Here is a 19,358-nt window from a genome sequence, read left to right as displayed (position 1 = left end):
ATTTCAGAAAGTCTACTTGGAACTTGATGAGAAAAGAGACATATTCACTCCATTTTGGGCAGTTCCCCCTAAACCTCCTTCCCACCAACAGGCATAGTGTTCCGTCGCCTAAACAGTTCTTTCTTCTGTCTTTGTCTGTCTGGCATATCAATCCTTTAGCCCTGAGCAGCCTCAGCCATGAGATCCTCAGCAAAGTTTGTTGCTCTTAATCAGTCCTTAACTCTCTCCATCTCTCCAACTTCATGTCACTTGAACTTAACAAGTTGCAATTAAAGAATTATTTATTTAGTGTCTTTTTCAATTCTATTCTGTAGCCCAATGAAGGCATGATTGTGTTTGTCTTCATCATTGCTTTTTCCTCAGTGCAAATGAGAGCAGGAAATAGAAACTAATGGATTTTTGCAAGGAGCTCTTGCATGAAATAATGAACATTCATCTCTGACAAAGTTGTGACACTCAACGTATTTTATATAATATTAACAAGTCTGTGGGATTTCCTGACAGCTTAATTAAGTAGTTATTAAAGCAAGACTGTTCAGATTCTTTGATTCTTACTCTAAAATCAATTACATTGCAGACCTAGTCATGTTTCTTAATAATATTCATGGAATTCATTGTGGCAGCTAAATTTCCTGGATAGAAACAAACTGAAGCTCTCAACCAAAATGCACCAACCTACAAATGAATGACTTACCACAAGATACTGATTGAAAGGCCACCCAAGAAGTAATAGGAAATTCAACAAGTATTCTAGAAGAAATTAGCTTCACTTCACTTCAATGAAATAACCTTTTTAAAGGTGGCACAGGGCATGTAAAAAATATATATGTACACATACACACACATACATATATATGTATATAAAATTATATTATAAAGGATTTCCTAAGATGATTTATGACAGTGGAAAGTAATACTATCAAGACATTTCTAAAGTAGGTATCTCCAAAAACTGTAGAAGCTAAGAATCATCTGACATAGTGATAGCAATTTGAAATCTGGCAGCAATTTATAAATTTGGCCATACTGATTCCATTCTCTGAGATCACTGTTCATCTCTCATAGAACTTTAATGCAAAGTATCTAAGTTTCTGTGGGTCAAACGGGCCCTCAATTTAAATAACTAATGTAAAAATCTTTCTAAAATAATACAGAAAAAGGTTATAGAGATTATTTTCAGAAGCTTTCAATTCAATAACTAATGAGCTAAGGGGGAAATATGTACAAAAATAAATATTTAATCTGATATGAAGACCAAGAGATTAGGAAGCAAAACATTGTTTAAACAGGAGGGGGGAGGAGGATTACACAAGTGTTCAGTGATGAGTAGAAAGTGAAAATGCATCACCACTGGACCTGCTGTGTTGTGTTGGGTATCCACAGTCACTATCCAGGCATGATTTGATTTAGTCCTTACAGACAGGATCTACAGACATGAGCTGATGGGTTAAAAGTCACCAGGCTAGCATGTGGTAAACATAGGACTTACTTCACTGTTGTTGCTTACAGACTCTCACTATGTAGCCTAGACTCTTTGAATGTGCAATCCTCTTTCTCAGTTTCTCCAGTACTGGAATTAGAGATGTGTACCACCATGCCTGGCCATATAGGCTATGATTCCAGGACTACCTGATGCCCTTTCCACACCAGTCTTAGTCTTTCTGCTTGGCCAAAGGCACTAATTGCTGAGCACTAGGCTCCCAGCTGTAATCCTAGCTACTCAGGAGGTGAAGATCTGAAGACTGCAGCCCAAAGGCTACTTGGGCAGGAAAGTCTGTGAAATTCTTATCTCCAATGAACCACCAAAGAGCCAGAAGTAGAACTGTAGCTTAAAGCAACAGAACACTATCCATGAGCAAAAGAGCTCAGGGACAGGAACCAGGCCCTGAGTTCAAGCACCAGGACCAGAACAACAACAACAAAAGCATTATTTGTTCACTAAGTATATATTAAGCATAATCCCTTTAAATCTTTTCTATTATTTCATCCAAATGAGGCTTTTTTTTTTTGCCTTACTAGTAACACTTTCAGTAGTACTGATTTGAACTCAAATCCTGTGTTTAAAGTAGGCTTTCTGACACTTAAACTACACATCGGGACATTTTGCTTTAGTTATTTTTCAGATAGTATTTCATGCTTTTTCCCCAGTAAGAGATAGTCTTTGGCTTATGACCTTCCACAAAGGAAATGACTGACATATGCCAACATGTTTAAATTATTTGTTAAAATTGAATCTTGAGCCGGGGAGTTTGGCCTAGTGGTTAAAGTGCTTGCCTAGCATGCATGAAGACCCGGGTTCGATTCCTCGGTACCACATACATAGAAAAAAGCCGGAAGTGGTGCTGAGGCTCAAGTGGTAGAGCTCTAGCCTTGAGAAAGTCCAAGGACAGTGCTCAGGCACTGAGCTCAAGCCCAGGACTGGCAAAAAATAAATAAATAAATAAAATAAAATTGAATCTTGAGCTAGGCATGAGTGGCTCACACCTGTAATCCTAGCTACTGAAGAGACTGAGATACTTGAGGATCATGATTTGAAGGCAGCCTGTTTAAGAAACTCATTTCCAATTAACTACTGGAAAACTGGAAGTAGAGCTGTGGCTCAACGTGGGAAAGTACTAGCCTTGAGCAAAAGAGCTCAGGAACAGTGTGCAGGCCGAGTTCAAGCCCTATAACCAACAAAAAAAACTGAATTGTGATTCCTTCTTGTGTGATAGCAACAATTATATTAATGCAGAGAATGATTATGAGCCACAGTACTCAAAACATATGAGATAACATGCTGGTCTTACATTTTATCAGGTAAGTTTTGGACTCATATTAAGTAGATAATTTCATAGATATATTTAAACAATATACTTAATAGAAAATTTTCTACCTCCTTCAAGTCTTAAATTTCAACAGTTCAGAAAAATATTTCTTCCTAATTTTGTACTGCCTCATTACTCCCAAGGACTCTGGGGATTCCGTTTTCTTTTTCCATAAAGATAATCAGATCTTTAACACGGAAATAAGGAAGGGGAAACAGACGAAGATAAAGTTCTAAACTGATATAGTATATCTCAAGATTTCTCCAACTTAAAGAAATTATTTTATAAAAGTGAGAAATGAGTATTTTCTCTTCAAGGTAAAGTATATAAATTTTATGTAAAAGTATGATTAATTTTTGGAATTCTGAAACTGACCCACATTCTGTCAAATTTGTATAAGATTTTAACTGCTCAATTGTCCTACTCTACTCCAATATCAGATAAAAGGTATTTGAAAACATCTCATTTTTACCGTCAGCATTTTCAAATTTTAGGTGCCATTACATAAAATGAAAATTACCTTGCTTTTCTGTAATTGAGTATGAAGCCAAAAATCCTCTTCCAGAAACATGGATTCCACTCATAAACAGCACTGTGATTTCATTGCCTTTTGACTCAATGGAATGGTTCATGTGTAATGCCAGACCACAGTATTTGCCTAGGAATGAAAGAAAAATGCTTATCTTGTATGACTCTCATTGGGTCAACATTATTTGCAACGTACATAACGGAATCATATATTATAACTAGATATTAAGAGACTTCTTCCGACTCACTTTCTTAAATCAGATCCACTTTCGTGGCTTCAATGATGTCCCAACAATGTACACGCACACACCTGCCTGCCTACCTGCCTAACTGCTAATCTTGAATGCGTAACAAAAAATGTAAAAAAAATGAACATATCTTCAGTGCCATCACAAGAATTCCATATTTAAAATGGAATTTTTTACATATATCTTGTCTAACAAATTATAAATAAAAATTCTGAAATGATTGTGTCATTTGAATAAGAGAAATGTGGATAAGTAATAGCATTCATTATCAGGAAATTGGGCACTAAAATTAAAAAGAGTATACCACATACCCAAGAGAGCAGCTGTAGTGAAAAATGACTGACCAAACACAAGCTTCAGGGAGCATGTAGAGATATTAGACCCTTTATATACTCATGGAATGATACACATTGGTAGTCTTTCCAGTCTTTCTAGAAGGTTCAGGGTCTCACCCACTCTCCCTCCCTTTTCCTCTCCCTAGCTCCACCAGAACTGGGGCTGGAATTCAAGGCTTCACACTCTTGACTGCCTTTTCCACTAATCGCTGACATTCCAGCACTTTCCCCAGGTCTCCAGTTTTGGCTTTTTGCTGGTTTACTGATGGTAAGAATCCCATAGATTTGTTTTTCTAGGCTGGCCAGAAAACCTAAATCAGTGGTCCTTCCTTTTATATAATCCAAGTCACTAGGTCTGATATGTCCATTCCTTGTATTTAATATGTTTTGATATTTTTGCCAATTCAATTGTTTATTGGTACAAATAAGGCATTTATCAATTTGTGCTTCAGGTTGTGCAGGTTGTAGAAACAAGGTATAAAGTCATTCTGAGTTGGCATTTGTAGCTTAGGTTAGAAATGACTGCTTAACAAAATGGTTATGCTCAGCATAGTCTGAAAGCTGCAGTTCTCATCCTAGAGTAATGACAACCAGATGCAGAGTGGCCCATTCTCTTCTGTGATTCCACAAGACCACTACCAACAAATACTTCAATATCGGAAATACAACCAGTTTTACCATACCTATACCCTATACCAATAGAACATATTGGAATTTTAAAGGGTTTTACTAATACAATTGAAGGAGAAAATATAATATTGAGTTTGCATTCAATTGCTTGTAAGCATAGTTTCCTCCTGGGATACTGCTTTTCAAAACTGCAGCTTGGACAACAGAGATCCTAAGCATACTGTCCATGACAGCAATGCAAGGGACAGAAAAATTAATAGTATTTTCTCTGTCAACTTTCTGGAGCTAACTATCCTTTTCTCATTAAATCTCTGTTTTAACGGGAGCTTTAAAAATCATCTTCTGGCTGGGTGTGGTGGCACACTCCTGTAATCCTGACTGCCAGTAGCACATATTGGGATGATCACAGTTCAAAATCAGTTTACACACACACACACACACACACACACACACACACACACTCGCTAGTGGGACCTAATTCAAAGAACAAGCCAGATGATGCATGCCTATAAATTACAGCTAGTTGGAAGGCTAGGTATGAGGACTAAGATGTAGGCAAGCTTAGGCAAAAACAGAGACCATATCTAAAACTAGAGCAAAAAGGGCTGAGAACACAGCTCAAAAAGTCACCAAAAGTGTCGGGAAGGGGGTTATCTTCTGAAAAACTAGTATATTTCTGGATAGAAGACAGATTTACATTCCGCTTCTATTTCTTAATCAAATCTTGAAAAGATGATGATTCAAGGTCCTGGCTCATATTAAGTTGGCAGCTTCTTTCAGGATGGTTGGTATGCTAATGTACAGTATGCCAAGTATACTAATATCAAAAATGCAGAGTCATACATAATGTCCACTTCAGCAAAACCAGACTTAATCCTAAGCATCACAGGTGAGGAATACATAGCACACGTACCAAGCAACTTCTTTCAAAAACATTCTGGGAAAATGAAGTTTTTACCACCAAGGAGATATCAAAGTCTAATATTTCCTAAAAAGGAATTCTTGAATAGCTCAGCATTGCGTAGAAAAGTTTCATCCAGTTAAGTGCTGCTGAGAAAGTTTTCAGTTCCTCAATGATCGGTCCCAAAACATTCAACCTTTTGAAATAATGTCATAATTTGTAGACAGTACCTGCTTAACACACATGAATCCCTGAGTCCAAAAGCAACAAAAAAGATGGATATAGGTCTAAGAGGTACATGGAAAACAATGTTATATGGCATCACTAAACATCTGGGGAATGCTAATGGAAATTACAATAAAGCTAGGTGTCTGTGAAACAACTTTAATTCTAACTACTTGGAAGCCTAAGCCTGGAGGGCTCCAGTATGAGCTCACACAGGGATGTTCACAAGAACCTTTACCAACAAAGAACAAGGTGCAATGACACAGCTATAAGATAAGTTTAAAAGAGGCAATTGTGGCCCAACCAGGAATATGTCTGGGCAGGAAGTAAGATCCAAAGAAAAAAAAATTACTGGTACAAAAAAAGTAACTGAGTAACTACAAAGCCTTGAGTTCAAATCCCAGTACCATTCCTGGCAAAAATCTCATGAGATTATCAACTCACATATGTTAAAATGACTGCAAAAACAATAGTAAGTGCTGGGAAAGAATGTGAAGAAATGAGAACAGGACCATTTCCACTCAGCCTCTATGATCTCTCTGAAGTTTTGTACTCCCTCGTGTGAAAAGACAAAGAAAAAAGAAAAATAAAGGAAGGGAGACTGGAGACTCATATTAAATACCAGGCACAAGCCAGACATTGAAAAACATGATTTCAGATAAACTTTAAAAGTATCATCCCTGGGCTGGGAGTTTGGCCTAGTGGGAGAGTGATTGGTAGGATGCACGAAGGCCCGGGTTCGATTCCTCTGCACCACATACATAGAAAAAAAAAAAAAAGGCTGAAAGTGGTGCTGTGTGATAGAGCTATAGCCTCAAGAAAAGTCCAAGACTACAGTGTTCAGGCCTTGAATTCAAGCCCCATGATTGGCAAAAAACAAACAAACAAATAAGTATCATCCCTGGGTAACAAATGAAAAAGAATCTTAGGAAGGAATTCCAGTGGTGGTGACTAGACTCAACAGGCAATATTTTTTTTGGGGGGGGGTATAGGGGGTTGGTCGTAGCATTCACTCAGGGCCTGGGCCCTGTCCTTGATCTCTTCAGCTCAAGGCTACCGCTCTACCACTTGATCCACAGCACCACTTCCAGTTTTCCGTGGTTAATTGGAGATAAGTCTAATGGACTTTAGTGCCCGGGCTGGCTTTGAACCTCAATCCTCAGATCTCAACCTCCTGAGTAGCTAGGATTATAGGTGTGAGCCACCGATGCCCAGCTTCAGTAGGCAATTTTAACATGGGTACCCCAAATTTCCACACATCATTCTTCCTCTCTAGCATGTGTCATCACTATTTGTTGTCCAAATACTTCTAGTCTGTTTTTTTTTAATTATTATGAGAATTCCACGAAATACACTTAAAACAGAAGTGTAACAACTTCCATGAACCCACTGCACTGCCTCACCAATAGACTAGCACTGTTTCTCTTATCTACTCTCTTCCCTGAGAATACTTAAAATATACAGGATGCATCTAGTAAGTTAGAATTAAAAATATAACACTATCATAGTTAAAAGAGCTTTATTATCACTGATTTCCTCTAAAATCCTGTTATTACCACTTATTCCTCCTAAAATGACTGATGATCTTTAAAATTTTTTCTAAATAACCAAGTCATCTAAGAATTCTTTTAATCATTTAGCTGGATTCGAGACTCAACATGCCAGGCATGAGTGGTTTATGCCTGTGATCCTAGCTACTTGGAAGACTGAGATTGGGATGACTGTAATTAGAGGCCAGTCTAGACGCCAAAGTTTATCAGACCCCTTCTTAACACCAACAGGTCGGTATGGTGGTACATGGCTATGCGATAGACTAATCTGGAGAGGATCAGAGTTCCAGACAGCCTGAGCAAAAATCCAAGAGACTCCATCTCAGTAGAAGACATTGGGCATGGTGGCACACATCTGTCATCCCAGCATGTCCAGAAGCATATCTGTAGCAAGACCTGTCTTAAAAATGACTAACACAGAAAAGGGATGGAGAAGTAAATTAGTGATGAGCACCTGTCTAGGTAAGTGCAGCCCTGAGTTCAAACCCCAGGCCTGCCAAAGATTCAAATAATGAACTACACATTTAGAGAATGTGTTGCTATGTACACAGCTCTTCCCCTTCTTTTTAAATGTTAATTTGAAGAAGCAAGGACATTTTCCTATAGAATTTTTTCCAAATTTCTTTCTTTCTTTCTTTCTTTCTTTCTTTCTTTCTTTCTTTCTGTCTGTCTGTCTGTCTGTCTGTCTGTCTGTCTTTCTGTCTTCCTTTCTTTCTTTCTTTCTTTTATAGTTTTCATGTCCTTCAGAAGCCGAGCAAGAGTGTCAAGACTCTGATTTCAGGCCCTGGTACCAGAACAACAGAAGAAACAGAACAGCTTTAGTTTCAAAACCCAAGGCAACAATATATGACTGCATATACAGTTAAGAAAATGTCCTCCTACCTATTTCTGTTCTGCTCACTCCAATTCCGTTATAAACTTTCAAGTAATTAAAGTGACAAGAATCAGAGTCCTCAACGTCAAAGTCACCAAACTTGATACGAATTCTTTCTGTAGCCTTTACACGGATCTCCCATTCACAAACAGTGCTGTTGGGGTAGGTCTGTGGGTAATTTTTGGATGAAAGGGTTCCACTTTCAGGGCCTAGCACAGTGTGTCCACATCCATCACCTTAAAAAAAAAAGATATGTTGTTTTTAATCTTAAATTTACAAGTATCAGATTTTGGTGACGATTTAAAACTATGCATGAGATTAAGTACTTTATTCTGATTCTTTACAGGCAATAAAACAGCTGACAGTTCTTCCGATATTTACTTACAAGAAGGAGCAAAATATCAAAGTAATCATGATTACCTATGTAATTGGTAAATTCAAGGGATCTTCCAATCTGAATAAAAGTGAGGACAATTTTGCAATAAACATACTATAATAAATCCAACCTTTAAAAGAGTATCAACTTATAGTAATTGTTCAAAGTAAATACACATACATCCTATCAGTTTTATCTATTTACAAACATGACAAGCTTCTAAAATCTTGATGAGAAGCAGAATGCTTTCATAATATTCACCTAAGATGAGTAGATGACTGCCCACACCACAGACCACACTGTATTGCCTCCAGAAAGCACTAAGGCAGTATGTGGGGAACTTTAGTTTTATATTCTACCGAAACATGCCTGCTTAGTAGTCCCTTCAACAAAGCTTTACTTATCCCACTATAGGATGAAGAGAAACCTTAAGTGTGATGGTTTACTAAGGACTAGGAAAAACGACATTTATGTCTCAGTAGTAGCATTATTTGTTATAAAAACCTCTTTAACAACTGAATGTAAAGAACTAGACACCTTTGTATATCGTTTGTAAAGTTCCTTGTATTTTTCTGTTTACTGTAAGCTTATTTTTAATCAAGTATCCAGAAAGAGGCATTAATCAAACTTTCACTTGTTAAGTTGCAGCTGCCACTACAATTGTACTGTTTGGCACTCAGTAACAATGGAATTCAAATGAATCTAACAGGATGATAAATGTATTCTTTTAAAATAACATTCTCCTTTCAAAAACTTACTCAAGGTCACCTTTGGAACAGAACTATGCTTATATAAGAAGTTGTATTGAAAGAAAAAAGAAAAAATTGTATTGGATTTTAGCTCCTCTATAGATATAGATGGCTACAAGAGACATCTTTCACAAAGAAACAACTCTGTGCCTAAATTCTCATGACAATGCTTTAAAATCTTACCTCTCGAGACAGTTTATCTCCAGTCCTTATTAGTATTTCTCTTTTTACTATAAAAATAGTAGCTATTTATTTTAATTATCTTTTTACTTTTGAAAGTGAATGCTCAAAGTCTGGCTTCTAAAATGTAATAACTACTCTTATAAAGCTTAGCTTTAAGTGATCAGTACAGTTTAGCTATTTCTATACATACCTGTTTTCATTTTACATTCAAGAACCAGACAAGACATAGTATCTCAATAATATCAAAACATATCAATGAAAAACAATATAAATGTGAGGTTCTGTAGGATATATTCTTGATCCTTTGCAAATAAAAAACTTAGGGTATTATACAACCTGAAAAAAATTCTCCCACAGATTTCCGCTGAAACTATCATGAAAAATATTTTGAGTATCTCTGCTGGGTATCATCTAAATTAAAAGCAGGGCTATAAAAATCCCCACTGTGAAAATAAATGAGTTGAAATATAAATAACTTTTGAATAAATCATTACCACTTTTTCTAAGAGAGAAAAACAACTATCCTAAGACAGCATTTCTCAAATTATGAAACTAGTCTAAAATATTCTCTTACTATTCAGACGATGAAAATGTTGCTGCATGAAAGTGTTTCAATCTCATAAAAAAATAACCACTGGATAAAATAAAAGTACTCTTAAGTATGATTGTATTTTCTTTCATAAACAAGCTATGGCAGTGATTTAAGTGACTGGAAGTATCTATGGGATTTACAAAGTCCAGATATACCTATCAAGAGCTGAATCCCTGACTTTGTAATGGCAAATTGCTTCACTTAATGTATTATTCTCTATAGGTTATTATTCAAAGACTATCATTGTAAAATGAGCACTACAAAAAGGAGTAAAAGCAGTGTTTAGAGTAATTTTTAGATGTCCTATATTCCTGTTTACTTTTCAACATTTGAAATGTTTCTTGTTCTTTCTACCATGAAGCATGATTTCTATAACAACAAAATAAATACCAACTAATGAAAAACAGGACTTGTTTGCATGTGTGCTGAAGAAAAAAGGACAACTATGATAGAGATGCCTTTTTCAGAATCTTATGTAGGGGAAGTGAGAGTATAAATGATTACTTCACAAGTAATATGCCAAGAATGCTCTAAAATATGTGGTGTAAACACTTCTTCCTCTTGTAAGCAGATGAGAAACCCAAGTGGTAAAAAACTATGCCAGTCTATTAGAGTGAACAACAAATGTTTCAATTCTCAAAGAAATGTGGTAAGTTTAACATGACCCTGTAAACAGCTAACCTTTCACCTACTATTATAGAGCATGGTTTAAAATATTCCAGTTGTAGGGGATGGGAGTTTGGCCTAGTGGTAGAGTGCTTGCCTAACATGCATGAAGACCCAGGTTCAATTTCTCAGTGCCACATACATAGAAAAAGCCAAAAGCCTTGAGAAAACCCAAGGACAGAGGTTAGGCCCTGAGTTCAAGCCCTAGGACTGACCAAAAAAAAAAAAATTCCAGCTGTGAAGACAAGGCTGGTGCATTCAGCAGGCCAGCAGCTTCATGTGTTTTCCTGTTATTTCAAAGAAAGAAGGACATTTTACATGGCAAACTCACTAAATGATTTTGACTGACATGTACACTTGTAGTTTGAAACACAAACACTGTATTCAACACTCCGAAGTTTTAAGATTAGATTCCCAAATCAAGTGAAGTCTTTGTCCTCATTTTCATTTCCTAAGTAGCAATGTGCTCCCAGATGATTTTTGACAGTTCTTAACCAAAGACTTTCCATTCAGAATACTGGACATATATGATGAAACATTTAAAAGTAAAACTAACCCCTGGAAAATAGCTCTTTATCAATGACTCATCTAACACACTTTGAGTCATTTTCCATTGTCACAAGGGGAAGGAGAGGACTGTCACTATCATCTAGAGGAAGCAGCCAGAAATGCTACTAAAATATCTTACAATCAACACATTAGAACAAATACCCCTACATGTGAATGGAGCTGAGGTTGTGAAGTATTGATTTAGAGCCAATGCTCAGAAATCTTAGATGGAAGATTTTCTCTAGTTTTTGGCAGGGTTTCAACAAGCCAAAGGGAAATTGCTGTTGTACTCACTAAAGGTACAACTCAGGGAATCATATTCTCCCAGAGGCCATCAATTACGCTAAAGAGTTTTATGTTCTACTTAGTAATTTTTAAAACAAGGGGAATACTTGTTTTTCTTTAAAGGAAAAAAGTATTTGTCTTAAGAGAGCTCAGATAATTTTACCTTACTGACTGAAAAGTTTTTAACATTACAGGTAAAGGTTATCAATAAGGTCAGGAATAATTATGCCCAGTTTTTCTGATTAGCATTCTGCACTGGGAAGAAGCATGATCTGTGACCAGGCTACACCATCTACAATCACTAATTCACAAGGCAAAACTGACCCAAAAAAAGTATAATTAATACAGGGGGAAATGTTCCCAGAAAGGATATATTAGCTGTCCAGTATATACACTCACCCACCTCTCCATTATCACCAACAATCTTCCTTCTCCTTTCATAAAAGGGGAAAGCTCCTCCATGTCATTCTTTTAGTTTTGATTTTATTTCGGTGGAGAAAAGCTACTGGAATGTGATCTTACGGCTCCTTTGTGTGGCTCTAGATGTATCTATCTAGAGAATTACTCACACTTTCACTTTCATATTTCACTAAAGAGTATAAGATCAGATGTGTGTGTGTGTGTGAAGCCAGGTAGGAATTTTGGTATCATTCCAAGAAGAGAAGTGATTTTCTTTTCACTGATTATCTCTAGAGAAAACCGAAGGAACATTAAACATATCGAAGGGACAATGAAATAAAGCAACTAGGAATGCAAGCTATATTCTAGGCTATTCTACAAAACCACCAAGCATATTATTTATTATTTATTCATTTTGTCAATCCTGGGGCTTGAACTCAGGGCCTTCACTGTTCCTGAGTTTATTCCCTAATGGATAGTGCTCTACCACTTTGAGCCACAGCACCACTTCCCGTTTTCTGGTGATTAATTGGAGGTAAGAGTTTCATGGACTTCCCTGCCAGTGATGACTTCGATGTGCGATCCTTAGATCTCAGCCTCCTGAGTAGGTAGGACTACAGGGGTAAGCCACTGGCACCCAGCCTCCAAGTGCATGTTTTTAGATAAGTATGCACTCGTTGGCAATTACATGTGAACTTTTAAACTTGTTAGTCATATTACTAACAAATAATATTCGTTACTTAAAAGGATATAAATTCTGAGTTCTAAAACTACTTCTTTTAATTACAGCAAATTCAAACGCAGGAAATGTTCACAAGCTATGCCAAAAATGGACAGCACGTTAATTACAATATTTATTATAATAAATTATGAAAGTTTTAGACTTTTCCAGGAAGCTCCCAAAGATTTTGATTTTGGTCACTGTGAATTGGTAAACCTGGCTATACTTTCTCTAAATAGGTGTCACTTCTGTGAAACTTCATAATAAAATGAAAAAAACAAAAACAAACAAACAAAAAACATGGAGCATTTAGGGAGGAGAAAAAATGTTGTAAATTACAACTGCTAACCAAATGCATCGAACTCCACTTGTCTAAAAGTTTAAGTGCTTTATTCAGCACTATGAATTATTAGACTAGAAGTACTCCATAAGTCTTATAACTGAGGATCCTTAAACTGACTATAATTCTCAAACATAATCTGAAGTAGTATTTCAGATCTCTTAATGTCCTGTTTGTCCCTGGTAACATTCCTTGCTCTGAAATTAATATACCTACTCTATTCACTTCTTCTGATTATGTTCCCAGACATATTTTTCTCCATTTCTATGTATTTATTATGCCAAAGATACTTAAATATCTTTTTAAAAACAGATCTTATTTTCTTGAGTAGTTTTAGGTTCACAGTAAGACTGGGGGGGTGAGGGGGTACCACAGAAATGGTAGGGGGAAAGGATGAACAAATGCAGCAGTGATATTCACTAGACACTATGTTGAAAATGAACTTTATAACTTGTGGGGAAGGGAGGTCAAGAGGGAAAAAGACAAAAGGATGGAAGAGTGATACTGTTCAAAAAGAAATGTACTCAGTCTGATTTATGTAACTGCAATCCCTCTGCACATCACCTTTACAATTTAAAAAAAAAAACCCTAGGTAGATGGCACAGAGTAGTTATAGACCTCTGCCTCTTAATAACATCCCCATTAAAGTAGTGTATTTGTTACAACTGATGAATCTAAAATGGCACTTCACTTCCCAGAGTTCACCCTTATTATATATACATGCTACAGGTCCAGACAGAAGTTATTTCATCTTCATTCCTTTTCACAACTCAATCTGTGCATATGTGATCATTTGTGAAACTGAGTTAAATGGAATATTAAAGGAATATAAGATATATGGATCCTCACATAACATTCCCACCAGGTACATCCTTGACCATCTCTCACCTCTATTCATTTTAACAGCAAGGCACACATTAAAAAGAAAAAAAAAATTTTAGGTTCTTAGTGCATTGTTTAATTTAGAAAAAAAAAAAACAAAAGAGGCATACTATGGTAAGTGATACATTAGAAAGCCCCTACAGTCAGTGTAATCTTATATCCCTATACAATCTCACCCCAATGTGCAATTTGTACATTCACTGCCCAAAACAACTAGTGTGGCTTGGTAAATTATTTAAAGTTCAGTGGACCCTATAAATGCAACATGCCTATCTTATTCTCTTTCTATGGACTGCCTTCCAGTTCCCAACAATTTTATATAGCCACATGCCCAATAGTGAGTTGACTGCTTCATAACTCACACTGGTCTAACGTGGGCCCAACTCACTCACCCCTTCTATTTCTGGACTTTGAACAAAATGGAGATCCTAGAATGTGTCCATTGCTAGAGCTATAAGTCTTAGACTTCCAGTGGCCATAACTTCTTCTACCTGCTTCGCCCTTGGCTTAGTTTCATCCAGTTCTACTCTATGAGTGCTCTCAGAACCTTCCCAACATTTTCTTCTACCTTAAACAGATCTGGATTTCTACTCCCTGTAAGACTCAGAACCCTAAACTGAAATACGTTCTTCTACCCATGAATGGATAAGTTTCTAGGATAAAAACTGGAACAAGGAGTGGCACTGTAGCTCAAGGGGTAAGGCAGTAGCCTTGAACTGAAGAGCTCAGGGACAACGCCCAGGCCTAGAGTTCAAGTTCTACCACCAAGCCCCCCTCAAAAAAAAGAAGAAAAAAACTGGAACAAGGGTATGCCAGGAGCAAAGCGATAATCCATGATCTAAAATTATCTGAGATGACAGAGAAACCAAAAGAAGTCAGAGAAATGTTGCAGTATTCAAGTTTGGGTGGTTAAAGGATAAATTATTTGAGCAATCACACCATGTTGTCACTGACTCTAGTGCGTGTTCTGACTCCTCTCTTTGAGGAATCTACCCTCAGGTAAACCTAGCTTATTCTCTTCATACCTGACCTTATTATTTCCATTTAAAATTAATTCACTTATTTTAATTCTAGTAGTGGCATTTTACTTAAGTCAATTTCACCAGGTTTACATGGTTGAAGGGGGGGGGCAGAGAAACCACTGTCCAGAGGGACACCAAACAAAACTCCAAGTCTGTCAAGTCTCAGTTGAGTTGTTCTGGGACTCAGGAAAACAAAGAGATGTGTCCTTTGGGGCCCCTTTTTGATTAATCTGAGGGAATTTAAAAGGAAATAGCAAGACAAAGAGGGATGTTTCAAATTGGTTCATATTTTGAAAAGCTGGGAATACTCTAATTGGTAGAATACAAAACACACTATGATGAAGCAGAGATTTAAATCTTTGCCTAAGATGGAACAGACTTTACCATGGCCATCTTTCCCCCTTCAATGACAAGAGTGAGAGACTGAGCTAGGCATGGAAGGCTGAGCCATCGCGGCTCCCGAGGAAGAAAAGACTGGACATGGGAGAGAGCCATCAGCTATGCTACTGTGAGATAGTTATGGTGGAAGCTTGTCTCAGACTACCCATGGGGACTCTCTGGTTTGGACTGTGGCCTCACAATACTGCATAAACCTAACGGTTACCTTGGGGCCAGGAGCCATCTATCCACATATTCCTTGGGTTTCTGAATGTTTTCTGCTGGGTGAATCAGAAGGTGATTTCTCCTTGAATGTGTATATATACTAAAGACATGGATTATGTTTAAAGATTTTATGTTCTTTTAGGTAGAATATAGCTCTGATATTCAAATAAAAATCCCAACTACTTCCAGGAGAAATGTTTTTTTATGCTTTTATAAAACTGCAGAATCTACCTAAAAATCACTAGCTGTTAATTTTGTAATTTTTCTATCAATAAATCTCAAAAGAAATCCATGGGATTAAAAAATCTGATAGGGTATATGGAATGAGTGCATGAGTGCTGTGTTTCCAGTTTTTATTATTCAAAACTAATCAGAATTGCAGCAAGAAAGGTTGCTTTGATTTTGGCATCTGAGTACAACTACATAAGAATGTCCGTACAGGGTTTTTTGTTTTTATAAAGTGTCTCACTACACTGTACAGCCACACTGCTGCCCTTGATCTTCTGATCATCCTGCCTCAGGTTGGGCTTGGATGATTGCCATGTGTGTAATAGGTTCAGTGCAACCTTATGCTTCATCAGAACAATAAGAAGCATGGAAACTCCTACACATAGTATTAGATGACATTAGTAGAAATTACTTCTAGCAGAGAGAAGTTTTTCAGTTCTGACAATTCACAACTATCTTCCAAGAACAAATTTTCCTTAGTCACAAGTCCATAAAGGCATTACCTGACAGATTGGAAAACTTGTTTGCCATATTATTATACTATTATAATTGTGAAACTGAAATTATTCCTGTATGCAGTTATTTCTACTTTTTGTTTTAGTTTTTCTGTACCCTTTGCCTTGCATATAAGCTTATCTGATCTGTGAAAAGTAAAAGAAGCATAGAGACAGCAGGACAAAGGATGAACTAATGCAGCAATTATGCTTACTAGAGACTATGTTGGAAATGATCTTTACAATCTGCAGGAAAGGGGAGTCAGGGAGAGGGCAAAGTGGGAGAAAAGGATGGAGGGGGTAACGTTGCTAGAAAAGAAATGCACTCATTACCTTTCTTATGTAATTTAACCCCTCCTGTTCATCACCTTCACAATAATTTTTTTATTTTAAAAGATTTTATTAACACTGACTTTTTACATCATATCTCAAATGCCATGTTTAACAAAGAAGCATTCAAGAAGGAAATCTCTATATGCAATCACTGGCACATAAATTTTAGAACATAATTAAAATTAAGCCGAGTCTATATGTCATATTATGTCTATAGAGTATATCTCCCATCCTAGATTTTTATGTCTATGTAGTTATATTTATATCTCCATGTGGATCTAATATCCCCTTATCAAGGAGACCATGCACCTTTTGTTCCTCTGGTCTTATCTCGATCAACATGACTTGTTCTAGTTTCATCCACTTGCCAGCAAATGCCATTATTTTATCTTGTCTGTTGGCTATGAATTCCATTGTAAATAGGTGGCACACTTTTTGTATCCATTAATCTGTAGTTTTAAAAAAGCCAGTGTTTCACATCTGTAATCCTAGCTACCCCTAGGAGGCTGAGATCTCAGGATCACAGGGGTTCTTGAGACTCTTATCTCCAATTAACTACCAGAAAACCAGAAACAGCTGTGGCTCAAAGCAGCAGGGCACTAACTTTGAGCTGAAAGAGCTCAAGGACAGCGCCCAGGCCCTGAGTTCAAGCACCACAATGGACAAAAGAAGAAGAGGAGAAGGAAGCAGAGGAGGAGGAGGAAGTTAAAAAGAGAGCCTTGAGAAAATCTTTACAATAATTTTGAAACTCTTCTACATCAAGATAAATAGTACTCATAAACTGAGTTGTTGAATTAAAACCCCTTTGTACAACTACTAAAAGTATATCACACTAAAAAATTTTAAAGTATGGGGAAAAATGAAAAACCTCAACTTGTTGATTATTGATTTAGTTACCAAATTAGCAATTAGCAAACAAAAATGAGTACCTTTGCCAACATATCATATTCCATAGGTATAAACTATTTTAATGACATCATTTGATCACATTTGAGTCACATTCTAGTCCCAAAGACATGTTTCCATGATACAAATAAGGCAAGTTAGTTCCTGAAACAAGGTTATCCAAACTGCTAATGCCGTAACATAAACTGGAAATATGACATCAATCATAGTAAATCACAAGTTCCTCTTAAATTTATTAATGTAGCAAATGAGCAATCAGCCAAAGTTCTACAGATTTAAGTTTTTTAGAAAGACATACATTTTACAGAAGAAAGTGTTTTCAAAAGAGAAAAATTGTGAGGATAAACTTAGTATCAAATTTATAACTAAAAACACAGGCATGAACGTTACATCCAGGGAGAGAACCACTAGTATCTCCCCACCTGTAAATCCTAGACACGAAGCTGAGATCTGAGGATTGAAGTTTGAAGCCAGACTGGGCAGGAAAGTCTGTGTGACTCTTATCTCCAATTAACCACCAGAAAGCCAGAAGTGGAGCTGTGGTTCAAGTGGTCAAGTGCTACTTATAAGCACAAAAGCTTAGGGACAGTGTCCAGACCCAGTTCAAGCCCCAGGACCCACCAAAAAAAAAGTTACATCCAAAATGCCAGCAGACATGGCAGATAGAGTGGTTGCATAGCATGCACAAAGACCTGGGTTTGATTCCTTGGTTACCACATACATAGAAAAAGCCTGAAGTGGTGCTGTGGCTCAAGTGGTAGAGGGCCAACCTTGAGAAAGCTCAAGGACAGTGCTCAGGCTGTGAGTTCAAGCCCCAGGATTGGCAAAAAAAAAAAAAATGCTATCAGAGTAAGATGTAAATCAACAGAAATTATATTCTATTATTAGTAAACTAAAACTGATTAAAACATCACTGCTGTAAGAGGTTGGAAAGTTTTTAAACTAATAATTTTACTCTGAGTCAAATAAAAAGAAAAAAAAATCATTGTCAGCAGAAAAATCTGCTGAGGAATTGCAATGTACAAGCATTACTGGAATGAAGGTAATATATTCCACTCTTTCAAAACAATGTCAGAAGCACAATTCCACCTGAGCAGATACATTAAATATATTTCTACTGGGGCTGGCTAAGGAGAAAAAAATATTCAAGAAACATTTTTTTCACAGTTTATTTTTCATTTTGACTACAAAAATTACAATCTGGAAAGTATAAATATCCTTTTAATGTCCTGAATTCTACAATTCTATTACAAAAGACAGCTAACTGATGGAGCTAGATGCAAGTGACAGATGTTTGCTTAGCATGTACAAAGCCCTGAGTTTAAACCCCAGGACAAGGAAAAAAACAAAAAGCAAACAACAAAACTCAACTCTTCCTCCTAAGCCTTCTTAGTACACATGGACATTCTCACTATTAAGAAATTTTGTATGTGTTTTAAAGCACTAATTTTATTCTTTTAATGTAACTTCCTTCCAGGTATGTGAGGGAAGATCAATAAACAGTAATGCAATCTTGTGAGCAGGTAAGGTTAGTTTAATATGGTTTAATTGCATTAGAATCCTTAAGGTATATTACAGGATTCACATCCCTTATAACTCCTGAATTTTGACTTGGATATTACCTGTGTTTAAATTACCAACTTAGTAAAGTTTAATAAGGCTACACATTGGTAACTATGCTTTTTCCCTTTGCAAAATTCACTTCATCTTTACTACAATGGGTATTTATTCTCACATACATAATTCAGAAGGAGGCAAAAAGAGATTGACTAAACCAAAATTAACCTCACCTTACCTAGAAAAACATACTAATCATTAGCATCTATTGGTATTAGCCTTTAATGACATTTATATAATTGAATAAATGCTCTGCTAAAAATGATATAAAGCCACTAAAAATGAGTTAACATTGAATTGTTTGATTAACCTAGG

General features: G+C 36.6%; 1 protein-coding gene and 1 long non-coding RNA gene across 3 annotated transcripts in view; one reads left to right on the top strand and one right to left on the bottom strand.

Annotated features, from left to right (window-relative positions):
• The window catches only part of LOC150069450 (uncharacterized), a 31,603-nt gene extending 23,457 nt beyond the window's left edge, over positions 1-8,146 (top strand). The window contains exons 2-3 of the long non-coding RNA XR_016538021.1: positions 7,456-7,686; positions 7,956-8,146. This is a non-coding gene — a long non-coding RNA (uncharacterized LOC150069450). The remainder of the gene's footprint in view (positions 1-7,455; positions 7,687-7,955) is intronic.
• The window catches only part of Dcbld2 (discoidin, CUB and LCCL domain containing 2), a 47,008-nt gene that overhangs the window by 25,654 nt on the left and 1,996 nt on the right, over positions 1-19,358 (bottom strand). For both annotated transcript variants that reach the window (XM_090347414.1, XM_090347422.1), the window contains exons 2-3: positions 8,107-8,334; positions 3,328-3,465 (exon numbers count right to left, since the gene is read on the bottom strand). In XM_090347414.1, the coding sequence (XP_090203540.1) occupies positions 3,328-3,465; positions 8,107-8,334 (366 nt within the window). The remainder of the gene's footprint in view (positions 1-3,327; positions 3,466-8,106; positions 8,335-19,358) is intronic.

This window comes from Megascapheus bottae, chromosome 1 (genome assembly GCF_031878675.1).
Source record: "Megascapheus bottae isolate mThoBot1 chromosome 1, mThoBot2.hap1, whole genome shotgun sequence".
Taxonomy (NCBI): Eukaryota; Metazoa; Chordata; class Mammalia; order Rodentia; family Geomyidae; genus Megascapheus; species Megascapheus bottae.
Note: the sequence above shows the minus strand (reverse complement) of the source record. Positions and strands in the feature narration are given on the sequence as shown.